General features: G+C 32.9%; 2 protein-coding genes across 2 annotated transcripts; one reads left to right on the forward strand and one right to left on the reverse strand.

Moving 5' to 3' along the window:
- The first annotated feature begins 1,721 nt into the window (after positions 1-1,721).
- On the forward strand, positions 1,722-10,094 carry LOC132299368 (large ribosomal subunit protein uL1c). Its single transcript, XM_059795920.1, has 7 exons — positions 1,722-2,182; positions 3,828-4,007; positions 4,114-4,168; positions 7,347-7,474; positions 9,055-9,138; positions 9,480-9,605; positions 9,699-10,094. The coding sequence occupies exons 1-7, from the start codon at positions 1,817-1,819 to the stop codon at positions 9,825-9,827; spliced, it is 1,068 nt and encodes a 355-aa protein (XP_059651903.1). The 5' UTR covers positions 1,722-1,816; the 3' UTR covers positions 9,828-10,094.
- Positions 10,095-11,097: 1,003 nt separating this feature from the next.
- LOC132301071 (mitogen-activated protein kinase kinase kinase 20-like) lies at positions 11,098-12,027 on the reverse strand. Its single transcript, XM_059798360.1, has one exon. It carries the CDS (start codon positions 12,025-12,027, stop codon positions 11,098-11,100), a length of 930 nt encoding a protein of 309 aa, XP_059654343.1.
- Positions 12,028-16,284: the final 4,257 nt, after the last annotated feature.

Genomic DNA, 16,284 nt, shown 5'->3' on the forward strand with positions numbered 1-16,284 from the left:
TATGCATTATGGTGCATGTGAGTTGCCATATGGGCTAAAGCAGTGAGAGTATCAAGAGTGAGTGACTTGGTGTGTGGTGGGCCACTTCTTAATATCATGGACTAAGTCATACAATCCTTTTCAACATGTGTCGTTTTTACGATCCGAGCGTGCTCTTGCTCCCATGTTTCTTGTTTAAATTCTCATTACTTATGATTTAATTCTGTCACGCTTCCGTTTTATGTGATTTAGATTAGGGATTGTTTTTAGAAATTGGGCTTGCTTTATTCTGAAGTACATGTACTCGCACTTCAAGAGGAAACGAAATGTTCTCAAGTCTGATTTGTTTGGATGGCATTGTGTTGGAGATTTTTGCAAATTATTTCATTCAAGAATTAGCATGATAACAAATTATTTAAAAGCACTTGAGAAGAAAAGTGGAAAAAATATGATCACAGAAAATAATTGTTGGAGGGTTGGGAATATTAGGATTTTAAGTGATTTTTGTAGCTTTATTTACTGTATAAAAATGTAATGAAAGCAAAATATTGACCCTCAGCTCCATGTAGCAGATCAACCTTAATTTTCTAAATCATTATTTTCTAATCATTTAGCTCGTACAAGCGATCAAATAACTCGTTTGAAATTTATCATCCCTCTATTTTTCCTTATTTTATTTCTCATCCCACTTTTACTTATTTATTTATTAATTATTTTTTATCATCCCTCTTAAGAGAGGAATTGTTATTATTTATTAAAGTAATTTCCAGGACAAAAGTTCATGATTCATGGCATGAGTTTTAGTGGACTAATTAGACTCCATGATTCATGGCATGAATTTTAGTGGACTAATCAGACTTAATCTCACCATATAGCTAACTGGATTAGGGTTTTATTTTTATTTTATTTTATATCAATTTTGATAAATGTTCATCCACTTGATCTATATATCTAATTTTATTAAATAATTAATGATTATGTATATATATAGATGATTTTATAATTTATCATTGGACTAATGCAATTTCTCCATCCCATGTGCACTTAACAATTATATATATATATATATATATATATATATATATATATATATATATATAACACTCTTTTAACCTGTATTATGTGGTCAACAAGTATTTGGGATATGGATCAATTTATATGAATCATGTTATTTTTCTTTATTTTGATATTATATTTAGTGGTATATACCTAAAACACCATTAATGTTTACTTTTTGAACAAATAACATTCATTTCTGGCTCCCTTTTACATTGGCTATATAATTTCCTTAAAAATTTAAAAATGTTGTAAAAAATGACTTTTTGACAGTTAAAAATGCACCTTAAAAACAATGTCACAAAAATAAAAGATATAATACCAAAATTACTGTTTATTGATTCCGAAAATGCCATTCCCTTTTGTATATAAATCTCAAAAATGAAGGATATAATAGTAATTTTACATTAACTGAATTTTTTTTATTTTTTTTAATTGTAAGAAAGCCATTTTAATATTTTTATCACCCTTAACAGTAGCCCCTACAATAAATATTAGAAATTTTAAAAATTTATAAGGGATTATATAAACTATATGGTGTCAAATACTCCAGCCTTCTATTTATTTCACTTTCAGGGCTAGAAATTGAGCCCACCAGAAATAACTTCATTTGTAACCCATATTGCCCCCATTTCTAAACTTTTGCCTGTACACAGTAACAATCGTCTACAATTCGGAAATTACAGTATATGTGAATGACTCTTATCATCATCTTTTATATGGATAGACTGATACGTAGAGAGAGAAAGTGGACTCATTAACCAGAGAGAGAGACACAACAATGGCGTCCTCCGCTACAGCCTCTTCTACGCTAGTGTTATCCAACGCTGCTTCCTCTGTTCTCCTTCAAGACTTCAACAACCTCTCTCTCTCCTTCAAACCCAAGCCACTCTTCTACACCTCTCCCAAGACTTTTTCTCTCTGCCCACTAGTGTTGCAGTGTAGAGAGAGAAAATCGTGCAATTGGGTCGATGTTTCTTCACCCAAGTATGGATCTTACCCGGTTGTTGTGGCTGCTTTGGCTGCTGAAGCAGAGTTAGCGGAAGCTGTGGAAGAGGAAGAGGGGGATTTGGTAGGTGGAGTTGCTTCAACACCTCCAACAAAGCCCAAGAAAGGCAAAGCTGCATTGCCACTGAAGAGAGACAGGGTATGGAACATCTCGTTTCTTGTTCGTGGTCTTACTTTTTCCCATCAATTTACTTTATTAGACATGAATTGTTGATACATATTGTGATTTAATTAGTGAGTTTTGCTTTTCACTTTTCTAGTTATTACTATCATTTCAGAATTTTGATAAGTATCTCTAAACTATGGTCGTTGAGTAGAGTCTGCAAATGGGTTTTGCTTTATTTTCTTCTAATTGTAAAACTGAGAAATGTAATTTTGGATTCTTATTCTTGGTCTTACTTTATTAGCATGAATTGTTGATATATATATATATATTGTTAATAAATTGTTGTTCTTCCTTTACAAGATATAAATTGCTGATACATATTGTGATTTAATTAGTAAATTTTGCTTTCCACTTTCTTAATTATTACTATCATTTCGGAATTTTGATAAGTAGCTATAATCTATTGCCATTGAGTTAGAAGAGACTCCAAATGAGCTTCACCTAATTTTCTTCGTAATTGTAAAACTGAGAAATTTAATTCAAGTAAGCCCTTCTTCTTTGCCTTTAAAGTGAAACAGAATATATGCCCATTCTAATCTAACTTCTATTATGCTTGTTTTATTTGCATAATCGTGGATGTGTTGTTTTAGTTAAGTATCTCTAAACTATGGCCGTTGAGTAGAGTCTGCAAATGGGTTTTACTTGATTTTCTTCTCATTGTAAAACTGAGAGAAATGTAATTTAGGATTCTTATTGTCGGTCTTACTTTATTCACATGAATTGTTGATATATATTTTTTATTTTGTTAATAAATTGTTGTTTTTCCTTTACAAGATATAAATTGCTGATACATATTGTGATTTAATTAGTAATTTTGCTTTCCACTTTCTTAGTTATTACTATCATTTCGGAATTTCGATAAGTAGCTATAATATATTGCCATTGAGTTAGTAGAGACTCCAAATGAGCTTTGCCTGATTTTCTTCGTAATTGTAAAACTGAGAAATTTAATTCAAGTAAGCCCTTCTTCTTTGCCTTTAAAGTGAAACAGAATATATGCCCATTCTAATCTAACTTCTATTATGCTTGTTTTATTTTCATAATCGTGGATGTGTTGTTAATAGTTATTCGGATTATTTTTCCCCTAGCATCATTAGATTTTTATTTTCTTCTACTTCTTTTTAAATTTTTAAATTTTTTTATTTATTATTTTAATGATCTGGGAGGGGTGGTGATGTTTGGTATATTTGGGTTTTAAACCGTCTGCCCTTAATTTCTCTTTTTTCCTTTTTATTTATTAATCAATAACTTCCTAGACTTTTTCATTTTATATTATGTTATTATCAATTTGGGGGTGAGCGTTCTTCAAAGTTCAGAACAAACTTTAAAAGTTCATATGTAAGAATGTACACACTCACCATTATTGCCTCGTGGGACTTGAACCTTAACCTCCCATGTGGGAGGAGGAAATACCACTACGCTTGAGCTTTGGCGGTACTCTTTCACTAATTTCACAAAGACCTTTGTTATAATATGGCCTCTCTCTGGTCCTGTTACATTCTTTTGTTCATTTAGGTTGCTAGATTAATTGTTTTAGTTTCCTTACATTTTCCTTTCCTGAAAAAGTTTGTATGTTCATTTTTTGTCTATTTCCCCCATTTCTTATTGTATTTCTCAGAGGAGGTCTAAGAGATTCTTGGAAATTCAAAAATTGAGAGAGAACAAGAAGGAATATGACATAAAAACAGCAATATCGTTGCTAAAGCAAATGGCAAGTACGAAGTTTGTGGAAACAGCCGAAGCTCATTTCCGCCTCAACATTGATCCCAAATATAATGATCAACAGCTGAGAGCAACAGTGAGTTTTCTGGCATTGATTGTAGAAAAAATACATTCAAATTGTTAAACAGGTGGTTCATTTAATTTCTTCCATCTGTTTATTATTATTATTATTATTATAACAGGTGAATTTGCCCAAAGGAACTGGACAAACTGTTAAAGTGGCAGTTCTTACTCAAGGTAACTACGCTTCTTAATTGTCAAGCTTCTACTCAGTTTTCTTTTGATGGATGGTAAGCTATTTTTCTTGTTGTTCAGTCCATAGTAACATATTTCTATCAGTAGCAAAAAAGGGTGATGCTTGTGCATGAGTGAAAGAATTAGGAGGGACTGGATAGACCATTGATGGATGTTCAAAATTGTGAAAATCATGTTAGTAGAGAATAGATGTGCAAAAGATTCTCCATTCAATGGATGCATATAAGAGCGTGAAAGTTTGTGGCCAAAGTAAGAGATGAATGTTAAGTTGCTTGGACAGAATCTGCAAACCTGGACCGAGATATTTAGTTTTGATCCTCGTTACTTTTTGTCAAATGGTAGAGATGGGCAGATTTGATAGTGGAAGTAGTTATTTCCACAAATGTAGATTCTCGAAATTTAGTGCACTTATTGTCTAATTGGATTTTGGGGTTGGTTTCATAACCGACTTATTTTTCCTCCCTTAATTTCATTGTCTTTTAGATTAAAATTCTCGGTTTGGCTATTAGAAACTTGTTCACGAAGGTTGTGATGGTATGCTTAAAAAACTTATATTTCTTATTTGGAAAAAGGATAATATGTATTACTCCTAATATCTGCATGTTTCACGGATGTTAAATGGCTACTCCAAAGATGCTCAGGGCTCTTAAATAAATGATACACTGGCAAAAAAAATTCAAAAAAGAACACCTTGCAGTGCTTTCAGTATGGTTCTGGTTGGATTATAGGGCTTGACTTAAAAATATTTAGGATTTGGATTTTGATTTACAACACAAAAATTTGGCAACAGTTGCTTCCTCTTCTATTTGTAAATTAAGGTACTTAGCATGGACTAAAACTAAACACCAGATTCTTATATCAAAAGAAGGAATTGATTTTTTTATTACAATAATGCTCCTAAGAAAGTATAGGATAAATTACACTGACACCCCTGAGGTAACTGAGAACCCGTCAGAGTTATCATAGCATTGGGCGTTACTTTTTTTGTGTGAAATTACACCATTTTCTTTCAATACAATAACTCTTATTTTTGATAAAATATGTCAATACGAAATGACAAATTTGACCCCAGTTGATTTAACCCAAAAGATCATTCTCTACCACTCACACTCTCAACCACAGCGTTACCCCAACCCCCCCCCCCCCCCTCCCTCCCTCCCTCCCTCTCTCTCACGTGCGCGCACGCACACACAAGCCAACCCCCCGCTGGAAATGGGGGAACGTGCACAAGCCAGTGAGGGTTCGGCCAACGAGGATGCTAGGTCCCACGAGAGGGTGATTGTGATGTCCCACATCGCCTGGGGGGAGAGGTTTGATGACACTTATATGTTTGGACGCCCCTTAACTGGTAGACGTGTTTTGAGGAAAATCTGTGAGCACCGAGAGGAGAATGTGCAAAGTGGACAATATCTACTCGGGTTGGAGCGGGCGTAACACACACTTTAGCCGCTGCCACCACCCCCACCCTTCTCCCTCTCTCTTTACCCGCCACCCCTTCTCCCTCTATCCACCTCCACCAACAAGCCACTCCCTCTATCCACCACCACCAACTAGCCAGTGGAAGCGCTTTTGACATTGGACACTGGTGACATCGGACAAAGCCACATTGGACACCCACAATATATGCTCCATTTAGGATCTTGGATCAGATCAAAAGGACCATGGAAGCACTGGTGACATACTGCAAAATTATTACTGTCTTTTAGTAAACAGAAGGTGACCAGCAATGGAAGCAGTAACTCAATATGCTTATTATGAAAAGAAAAAAAAAAAAGGAAGTCAATTATTTGATCATCCTAAAAGTACTTGTAGGACTTAAAATTAAGATTTTTTACCACAGGTTGTATGAATCTGTAAAGGGCTACTTCCTGGCATCAATGCACATATAAATGAGTCAGCATTGCTCTTCAATTTTCCCAACTTTGTCTTCCCACCAAAGAGTTCCTGAAAAAAATCTCTTTAATTAATTCATTTTTTCGTTTCTAGTTGAATGTGAATTACTAATCAGTAGTCTGATACCTTTGCCAGCAGTGCCTGAGCTCCAACAAATTTGTTATCCCAACTAAACCCGGACACTGACTTCACCTTGAGCTGGTTAGATGAACAAAGCAATAAGAGCTTGTTTGGGCAGAAATATACTTTTTTTTTCCTTCTTTTTTTTTGTTTTTGTTTTTGTTTTTGTTTTGATAAGGTAAGTACTCACACATACTTTGCCCACGCCACCCTTCCCCTCCTCTTTGTGGATGGGGGAGGTTTTACCATTGGGCTAATGGTCCTTTGGTATTTGGACAGAAATAGACTTAAGAGTTTGTTTGCAAATTCAAACAAAAGAACCATCTCACAGAGAGAGAGAGAGAAATGGGTTAGTCTATGTAATATCTTTCTGAATTTTTTCTTTAAATAAAATTGTATAGTATATATGTAACTTAGATGTGGTTAATTACCAAAAAATTAAAAAAATAAATAAATAGAAACTAACATATGGTTAGTATTATTGTACCTCTATAAAATTCTTTCTTTACAAAACTTAAATAATCAATGTGTTTTATATATTTAATTTATGTATTAATCACACATTGTAAAAAATAATGTTATATATTAATTACACATTATATAAAATTTATATAGCCTTCCTAGTTAAAAAGATACAAAGGAGAGTTTTGTCAATTTTAAAAATTAATAACAGGGCAGCGTTGTCAATTCAACTCGTGCATAGAGTTAGCAGCGTGTCTTTTCCCTGAGTCAAGGAGTAGAAGGGTCATTTCATGCCATCTCAGTGTACTTCCAAACGGCTAGATGACTGCAGGGGTGGTAGAAATCATGCCTAAACCTAAGGGGGTCTCAGCACAGGCTTTGCAAAATCTGCACCCACCTTGATCTAATTAGTTCTTACCTAAAGGGATTTTAGTGTATTTTACCCAAAACTTAAAATGTAACCTTGCATGCCCCAATTCTCAGTTCTCCACGTGTCTGTGTTCCTGCACATAACAAACACACACACAGCTTCTCTCTGGGACTTTCTGTGATACAAGGATACAGAGTCTTCAGGGTATTTGTTTGTTATTATTCCATAAATTTGAAATAATGTTGGTCGCATTGTTTATGGCTTTGTTTATTATTATTTCCCGGGGCTCAATGTTGTGCAGCTGGATATCTGCAGGTGAGAGGTTTGATGAAGCAAAAAGTGCAGGAGCGGATTTGGTTGGTGGAGAGGAGCTGATAGAACAGATAAAAGGAGGATTCATGGATTTTGACAAATTAATTGCTACTCCAGATATGATGCCCAAGGTGTTGCCATGCTTATCTTCTTGTAATTAATTATATAGACTGCTTCTGCTTATGTTCACCAATTTGGGGTGCTCAATGCAACTACTACTATTTTGTTTATATAAGGGTTCATGTTTAAAAAAAATTCCATGGTTTGTGAGGGATGGTAGCTTTTTTTTTTTTTTTTGAATGAAAACTACTTCTTATCAGCCTAGTGATAATATTTCGTGCAATAATACGTAGATAGATGATGAGAAACACCTTTTCATCATTTTAGATGTCTTTATTACAGTTTTTTTTTTTGAACTTCTAGATATTTGTTGTTGGGTATGAGTAAGTGATGGTCTATAATTCTTACCAAGCTGCTATATATGTCTATTTATAGATGTTGTTCTACCTAATAATGTTTTGCAGTTCCTTGATAAATATTGTCTTTCTCATTTGCCAATATCCTCATAAATCTTTCCATCATTGAATCCCTGGATCAAGCTTGCTTCAAAGATGCTCTAGAGTTGTCCCAAGTAAGAGATGGGCAGAGATCCCACCTTGCAGCCCAGATTACCAGTCAAACGATTGAAATCATTCACCTCCCCAGACGAATAATTTCATTATTTAGCAGATTAATCCCCAATTTGAACACTGCCTAAAAACACAGGAGGATAAAATCATAATTGTATCATCAGGGAAAATAAGACGAGAAACTGAGTTAGAAGATCCCTCTACACTGCCCACCTCAAACCCCTTGAAGAAAGCCCAATCAACTGTTTTCTGATCATACCACTCAAAACTTCCATCATCAAATGAAGAGAAGAGAAAAAGTAGGATCACCTGCGTCAGCGTTTGTGAACTTGAAAATAATTCTGCAAGGAGCTCCATTAACAGGAAAGAAAACGGACGGCCGAGATACATCTTTTGACCCAATTCTTCATTTTGCTCCAAAACTCATGTGGTCCATGACATTGAGGAGGAATTCCCAATGGACACGATATAAGTTTTATCAATATTTATCAGGCCTCTGTGTGTTTGTGACTTGTGTGCTTTTATCCAGTTCATGCAAATCTTATTGGGTAGCTTGGTCTGCCCAATTGTTACTTTGTCGTTTTACCAGGTTTTTAGTTGTAGAAAAATGAGTAGGCCCTGATCATACCAGCCATTTTAGTGGTTCTTTTATGTCCTTATTTTAGGGACTTTATACACTCATGTGGCCTGATTTATGCTTGTGTTATTTAGATGTGAAGACAACCCCTATCGCGATATAGACATTGGTTGACATGACTGGTGAGCAGTGAGCACATAGTTTGATTGCAGGCTGTAAATAATTCAAAATCTGGTATAGCAAAAGGCTTTTAATTGTGAAGAACTACGAGATAGGGGTTTCTGGAAAAAGGATAGTGATGTTAGTTGGGTCAGCTCAGCAATAGTAGGAAGGTGGTTTTGCTTAACGTGTAGTTTGGATTTTAAGATCAACATTATATCAATGATTCTGAAATGTTTTTTATATTAATGATCAACATGTTCATGCATATTCATTTTTTTTGTTTTGTTTGGAGATTATGCTGGTGTAGTGGACTTAATTTTCATAATGTTGCCACTTGCTTCAGGTTGCCAGCCTAGGAAAAATTCTGGGACCTCGAGGACTAATGCCAAATCCAAAGGCTGGTACTGTTACGACCAATGTACCACAGGTATGGTCTAATTTTCCTTGTTTAAAATTTTTTTCACACTTTCAGCAGATTCTTTTCTTGATTTTAAACGAGAAGTAATTATTTTTAATGCTTCATTTCTTTTTTATGAATAAGCTACGCCCTAGTGGATCTTCAACCCATATATGCATTTAGAAGTTGAACAATTAGATAGAGGTCTTTAAGTGGGAAAAGAAAATAAAAAGACAAAAATGATTGAATTATGATGATGTTTGTGTTATTCAATTTTAGTTGATACCATGCAGAGCTGTCAATAATGTGAGTTCTTTGCTGGTTCATCTGTGGCGTTTTGCTAAATGATCATTGTCTCTTTGTTATTTCAGGCTATTGAGGAATTCAAAAAGGGGAAAGTTGAATATAGAGCAGATAAAACTGGGATTGTTCACTTACCCTTCGGAAAGGCAGACTTTTCCGAGGAAGATCTTCTAGTAAACTTGATTGCTGCAGTAGTATGTTTTCTCTTACTTTTTTCTGCTCCAGATCACTCTGAAATGGACGTTTTAAACACGTAATCTTATTTGGTTTATTCTTTATTTCTGCAGAAATCAATAGAAGCAAACAAACCATCTGGTGCAAAAGGAGTATACTGGAAAAGTGCACATGTATGCTCATCGATGGGGCCTTCCATCCGTTTAAATATAAGGGAGATGCTTGATTACAAGCTTCCATGAAATTAATGTCTAAAAGAACAAAACTGCATCTGTAAATTTTATCTTCAAATGTTCAAATAGATTCTTGTGTCCCTGTTAGAGTTTGTTAATGTTTAGATGTGGCTAGGACAGACATGAGGATGAAGGAAAGAATGAAACCCTAGAAACTATTTTCTGATTGAAATAGTTCCTGGAGTGTGTATGGCTGCTTCTCTTACACCAGATCAGCAAAATTTTGTGTTACTGTTCAGATAGTAATTACAAAAATTTATTTTGATATCTTGTTTATTGATTGAGTACAAAATGATATAACATGGTTTGTCTCTTATATGTAGTTCAGGTAGAAATGAGTTCTTCATCAAAATATATATATATATATATATATATATATATATATATATTGATTGTATTGTACATCAGAGGGGATTAACCTCCGGTATATTAGGACCAGTTTGGTTGGAAAGAAATGGAAGGAAAAGAAAAGAAAAAAAATAAATGGAGGTTGGAAAGAAATGGAAGGAAAAGAAAAGAAAAGAAAAGAAAAGAAGTGGAGGTTGGAAAGAAATGGAAGGAAAATAAGAAAAGAAGTGGAGGGATATTATTTTTTGTGCTTGGTATAAAATTTTGGAAAGAAAAGAAAAAATTTGGAGGGATATGAGTTTGTTTTTATCTTCCCAAAATTGAAAGTTAGGACAATAATTTTTAGTACCAAATTTACCCTTATTTTTAATAAAAGACAAAATTAATAGATAAAGACTAATAATTAATAGCTTTCTTTTCTTTCTCCCATACACTATTGTTACAATTCCTTCTTTTGTGGAAATGTTATCAGTTGTTTTCTTTTCCACCGTAAATAGAAAAACTATAAAGCCTATGCACAAAAACTAGCTATGCAGGGACTACCATCAGAATTAAAATTCTTTTCCATTCCATTATTAACCTTTTGCCACATCAATCTTGAATGCAGTAGTAGTGTTTTGCAGCTACTTTCAAACCGATCATCACAACATTGAAAGAGATCAAATAATGTACATCAAATGCACATGATAAAAATCAATTCAATCCATAACCCAAAAGAAAATTGTGATTGGAAACACCATTTACTTCTTCATTTTAAAGTTTATGAAAGAGAAAATTGATCCTCAACCCAGTTCATGAAGCAATCAGACCAAAACAAGGAACCTTGTGACAGACTGTGCTGAACAACTTTAATCAAACAGATTAATTATATACATTTACGTTTGAAAGAATCAAGTATACACATTAATATAATCCTTTAGTTGTTGGTTTATTAAAAGAGAGAACTGATCAACTCTGCGTCGTCCCGGTTGTTGAAGGGATGGTGTTGAACAAGTTTAGAAGCTTTTTTCAAAGATGATGGCAGTGGGTGGTGTTCAACCATAAATGGATGATTTAAGAGCATCTTTGCAGTCCATCTCTCGCTTGGCTCCCTCACTAGACACCTTATCAAGAAGTCGGTAGCGTTGGCAGAAAATCCCTCCGGTATCTCCGGCTCTTCTTCTCCTCCGAAACCAATCTCAAAGAGAAGATCATGCAAATCCCCATGAATATTACCCCATACCGGCTTTCCGGTAAGCATCTCCACCATAACGCAACCGAGAGACCATATATCCATTGGTGCTTCATTCAAGCCTAATGCAACTGACTCAGGAGATGTGTAGAGAGGAGTCCCTCTATAATCATCAAGCCTACCACTCACATATATATCACCCTTTCCAGTCCTCTTCGCCAGCCCAAAATCAGCTATCTTAACACGATTATTTTCGAGACACGGTGGTGATGATGATGTAGGAAACACAAGGATATTAGCGGGCTTGATATCACAGTGAACAAACCCTTTCTCATGAATGTAAAGCAGTCCTCTGAGGATCATTCGGCTGTAAACCCGAACTTCTGCTTCTGACAACTTACCGTCGCGTTTGTTGATCAACTGTTCCAAGGTGCCTCCGGGTGCATATTCCAGGAAAAGATTGTAATACTTTTCATCTTTTGCAATCATCTCTTGGAATCCACAACAACGAATGATCTCCGGACAACCTTTAAGAATCTGTAGAAAGATTTCTTCTCGTTGTAGCGATGACGATTTTGAGAGAACTGAAGATTTTATGGCGATGGGTGGAAGGGTAGGGGAGGTTGCAAGAAATACTATTCCGTACGTTCCTCGTCCGAGAACCTTCTGCATCTCCCACTTCGCGGCCATTGATACTACTAATGGATTGAAAGAGATGCCCCTTCTTTCTTAATTCATTCACTTCTTGAAAAGCCGAACTTCTCATTTAAGTCAAGCATATTCCATGTAAATTTCGATATTCCTTTCCTGGGATTCTATTATTAATAATGAAACTTGAAGATTAATTTTTTTTTTTTTTTTTTTTTCTCGCAGAGGATGTACCACACACCTTATGAGTGAGACTAATCTACTATAATACATATAAACGAAACATATTTGAAATTAATTAACCAAGATTTTTTTTTCAAGTACGTACGTATGAATAAGGCATGTTTGCCATGGCCCATAGTTCTATAAACATTTTTTAGTTCTTAAAGGGTTAATTAAAAACCAAAAAACAAGATTTGCAAGTTATAAATAAATTACTTGCTTTGTTAGGAAAAAAAAAAAAAAAATCCCAAAAAAAATCATCTCTGTTTTTGACAGGACAAAAAATAATAATAATAAATAAAGTAAAACTAAAGAAGTAAATAAGGTTAAAAAAAAAAAAAAAAAGTTAAATTTATAGTATAAAGGGTACTTGTGGTATTTTAAAAAAAGAAATGAAGCATTAATTATTTTATAAATCTTCTTGTCATTTTCTCTAACACAAAAAGGCAAGTGAAGTACAAATGTAGAAAAATGGAGTTCCCCTTTCAAGTGGTTTTGCCTGTTGTAAAAATTAAGATTCAACCTTTGTATACTTAGAAACACATTTTATTTTATTTTTAAAAAAAAAAAAAAAATCCTGAATTTGTCTTAACACAATTAAAACCCGTAGCAACAACATCAATCTCAAAATCCAACACCAACTTTCACATAAAACCAAATAAAAAAACTAATAAGTAATGAGAATAGATTCGAGATACAAGTAAATATTTGGTGCATATGATAAAAATATGTGACTCCACTAAGAACAAATTGATCGAATTTGCAATCATTGAATGTTTATTGCATGTGATGATGATTTGGAGATAACGGTGGATGGAGGAGACGGAAGGGACTTGTTGCTATATAGACTTTGGCATTGCTTCCGCTCCCAAGAAGTTCGTTGATTACCCAATTGTTATCCATTGACGAAAGCTTGAAAGGAAGGTTGATGGCTTTGATGGTGTAAAATATTAGGGTTTTCTTTTGGAAACTATATTAGGGTTTTAGTTTCCTAATTGGATTACGAAGGCCTATAATTATACAATAGTGATGACGTGGAGATTAAGCTACTTCAACTATCACAACTTTATTTATTAATTAGGAAGCCATATTCATCATCCACTTTTCTACCATTTTTTTTCTTTTAAATAAATGACATAAAAGTCCCTAAATTTATTAATACACCATCTTCTTAAATTTTTCTTTTTTTACCTGCTCGGATGAAATTGTGTGTATGTGTGTGTGAGAGACTAAATAAGATCTAGCCAAAGATTTAATTTGGCTTTTATGGTACTTTGATTGCAATTATTGTGTATCATTAGATGAAGGATGCTGCTCTTATCCTAGAAAATTTTGAAATCAGTGCTACCACATGTGGGATTATTGTCTCAACCGGATTAATGTTCCTTCCTCATAATTATTATCATCTGCATTTTCATTTCTTGTTTCATCTCCAGCATGGTGATAGCTTTCGCCTATCATTGTAGAGTAAATACTTGATGTATTATTATTATTAGAGACAAAAGATAGTGAGAAAATTCGAAATAATTAATACAAAGTAGATAAATAATTGAGAAAAACAATGTTAATTGGGGAAAGAGAGGCAAAGATATCTTTTCACAACTAAAAGAGTAATTGTGATATTTAAGAAAAAATAATTATTTATTTATAAAATTTAAGCTAGAAGTGTCATTTTTTTTTATTTAAGTTGATTTACCGAAGGAAAAAAAAAAGCATCATTTTCTTTAAAAGTGGCAAACCTAAATGGGAAGAATTATATATATTTATCAATCCAATAAGGTAGGTACGTACAGAGAAACATCTTCTTGAGCATATAGGGCATGTTTGGTACACATCAAAGTAATTTTTCCATTGTTGAGGATACCAAAGATGTCTATTTAATGTATAAATATGGTTATCTAAAAGGCAGTTTGGGCATTTGAAATTTGATTATTACATAAAGGTTGAAAGTTTTTATTTTATTTTTTTGGGTTAAGTATAAAGAGTGAAAGTTGTTGGTTGCATCTTATAAAGAATGAATATTAAGTCACGTATATAATATCAATTTTACAATTCATTTTGTGGTTTTTGATTGAACAGTATACATTTATTCGGCGAATGTTTCACGAATGAAATTAACAGGCCTCTCTTGTTCCAACTGTGATTCATCGTTATCTCTTGGTGTGCAATACTATTTTAAATTTTATACCTTCTGATGTGGCTTTGTCTATTTATTGAAACTACTATTCTGTTGTTTTCTCTCCATAATCAAAGGATACATATATTAATTGTATTGTGAAAGCCTGACTAGAAAGTGCATTTAACTGAAACTGTTATCTATGTGTCTTTTATCAAGGTTATTCTCTGAGGTGAAGAAGAAGACGTAAATGATTTTTTTGTAATTTTAATAAAATAATTTTTAGTTTTTAATTTAATATTAATTAGTAAGGTTAAATTTGTCATTTCACAATTCGGATAACGGGTTAGACACTAATATTAATATTAAGATAATGCGAAAACATTTTTTGAAAGTTTATGATCAAAATATAAAAATAGTAAATGATTTATAGAATTAGGCACTGCAATCAAAGGTCACGTTTATTTTGTATTTTCATGACTTCACAAATTTTAATTGGAGTGTGTTAATTAGATATAAAAGATGGTCTGAACTATTTAATAATGGGTCGCAAAAAACACCCATATGATATACATAGAGTGTATAACTCTCCATACGTTATAAAAAGTCCCTAACATTCAATTTTAGAGCAAACAATGACCTAAATATTATGCTGAAAAGACTAAAACGTTATTTTATAACTGAATAAAAAAATAGGTAAAAAATAATAATTAAATGTTAAATAACTAAATTGTTCCTCTTTTTATACATATAATATAAGATTGCTGTTAAAAAAACACCTTTATGGTATGCATATAGAGTATATAATCCCCTGCACGTTCTAAAACCTCTTTAACATTCAATTTTTGTGCAAACGATGAGCTAAATGCTGAAAAAACTAAAATATCAATCTATAACTTTAAAAAAAATAGGTAAAAAAACTAATTAAATGTGACAAGTGTGTGTGTATATATAAGACTATTATCGGAAGAGACAATGGTATTTTTGAAATTTTATACCTTAAAATTGTCATGTACAATGCATATGACTAAATTTTTAACGAAACAATGACTTTAAGTCCTTCTTTGCAATATTTTTTTTCAAATTTAACGGACTTATATACTCAAAATAAATAATAAAGGTGTTATTTGTTCAAAATATAAACATTATGTATGTTTTTCCACTTTGCCTTTACGAGGGCGGCATTATCAGAAGAGATGAGGGTGTTTTCGAAATTTATATCTTAATAGTGACTTCAAGCCATTTTTTACTCTTTTTACAAACTTAATGTACTTAGATATAGGGTCTAGTGCAGAAACCACCTCACACCCTTCACGTGCAAAAAAATCCCTATAGTTTCAATTTTGTGCAAATAGGATCCCGTGACAAATTTAAATCCTAAGTCGACTAAATTTAAATCCTAAACTATTTTATAAAATAAATAAAAATAAATAATTTAATAAAATGACACTATTGGAGATGCCCATCTCGTACAAAATATACCCCTAAACTTTCAATTTGGTGCAAATAGGTCTCTCTGATAAATTTAAACCCTAAGTTAACTAAATTACCCTTATTGAAACATTTTATAAAATATATAAAAATAAATAATTTTATAAAATGACACTATTGGAGGATGTCAGCAATGGACAAGTAAAGATAAAAATATAAAAGAAAAGTAAAGATAAAAATAAAAATAAAGTGCAAACTAAAGAAAATAATTTTTTTTAAATTCCGAAAACCAGGGCACACTGATATTGGGAATTTTTTTTTATAACAAATTTGGTATCAAAAAAAAAAAAAACAAATTAAAGAAAAAATATTTAGTAGAAAAGAATAAACTGAAATCTCAAAAATTTCAAATCCTTATTCTGCAAATTCTCAAAAAATTTTAAAAAAAATTGTTTAGAAATATATATAGAGAAAAAAGTTTCAATATATATATATATATAGGGGAAAGTTTGAAAAACACCCATGTGGTT

This window comes from Cornus florida, unplaced genomic scaffold, assembly GCF_030987335.1.
Source record: "Cornus florida cultivar Cherokee Brave unplaced genomic scaffold, ASM3098733v1 CherokeeBrave_3.0.0_Hap2_Chr03, whole genome shotgun sequence".
NCBI classification, from domain to species: domain Eukaryota; kingdom Viridiplantae; phylum Streptophyta; class Magnoliopsida; order Cornales; family Cornaceae; genus Cornus; species Cornus florida.

Coding starts and splice junctions, on each gene's coding strand:
- LOC132299368 (XM_059795920.1), top strand. CDS start 1,817: ATGGCGTCCTCCGCTACAGCCTCTTCTACGCTAGTGTTATCCAACGCT. Junction 2,183..3,827: donor TGCCACTGAAGAGAGACAGG/GTATGGAACATC, acceptor TGTATTTCTCAG/AGGAGGTCTAAGAGATTCTT. Junction 4,169..7,346: donor AGTGGCAGTTCTTACTCAAG/GTAACTACGCTT, acceptor GGATATCTGCAG/GTGAGAGGTTTGATGAAGCA.
- LOC132301071 (XM_059798360.1), bottom strand. CDS start 12,027: ATGGCCGCGAAGTGGGAGATGCAGAAGGTTCTCGGACGAGGAACGTAC.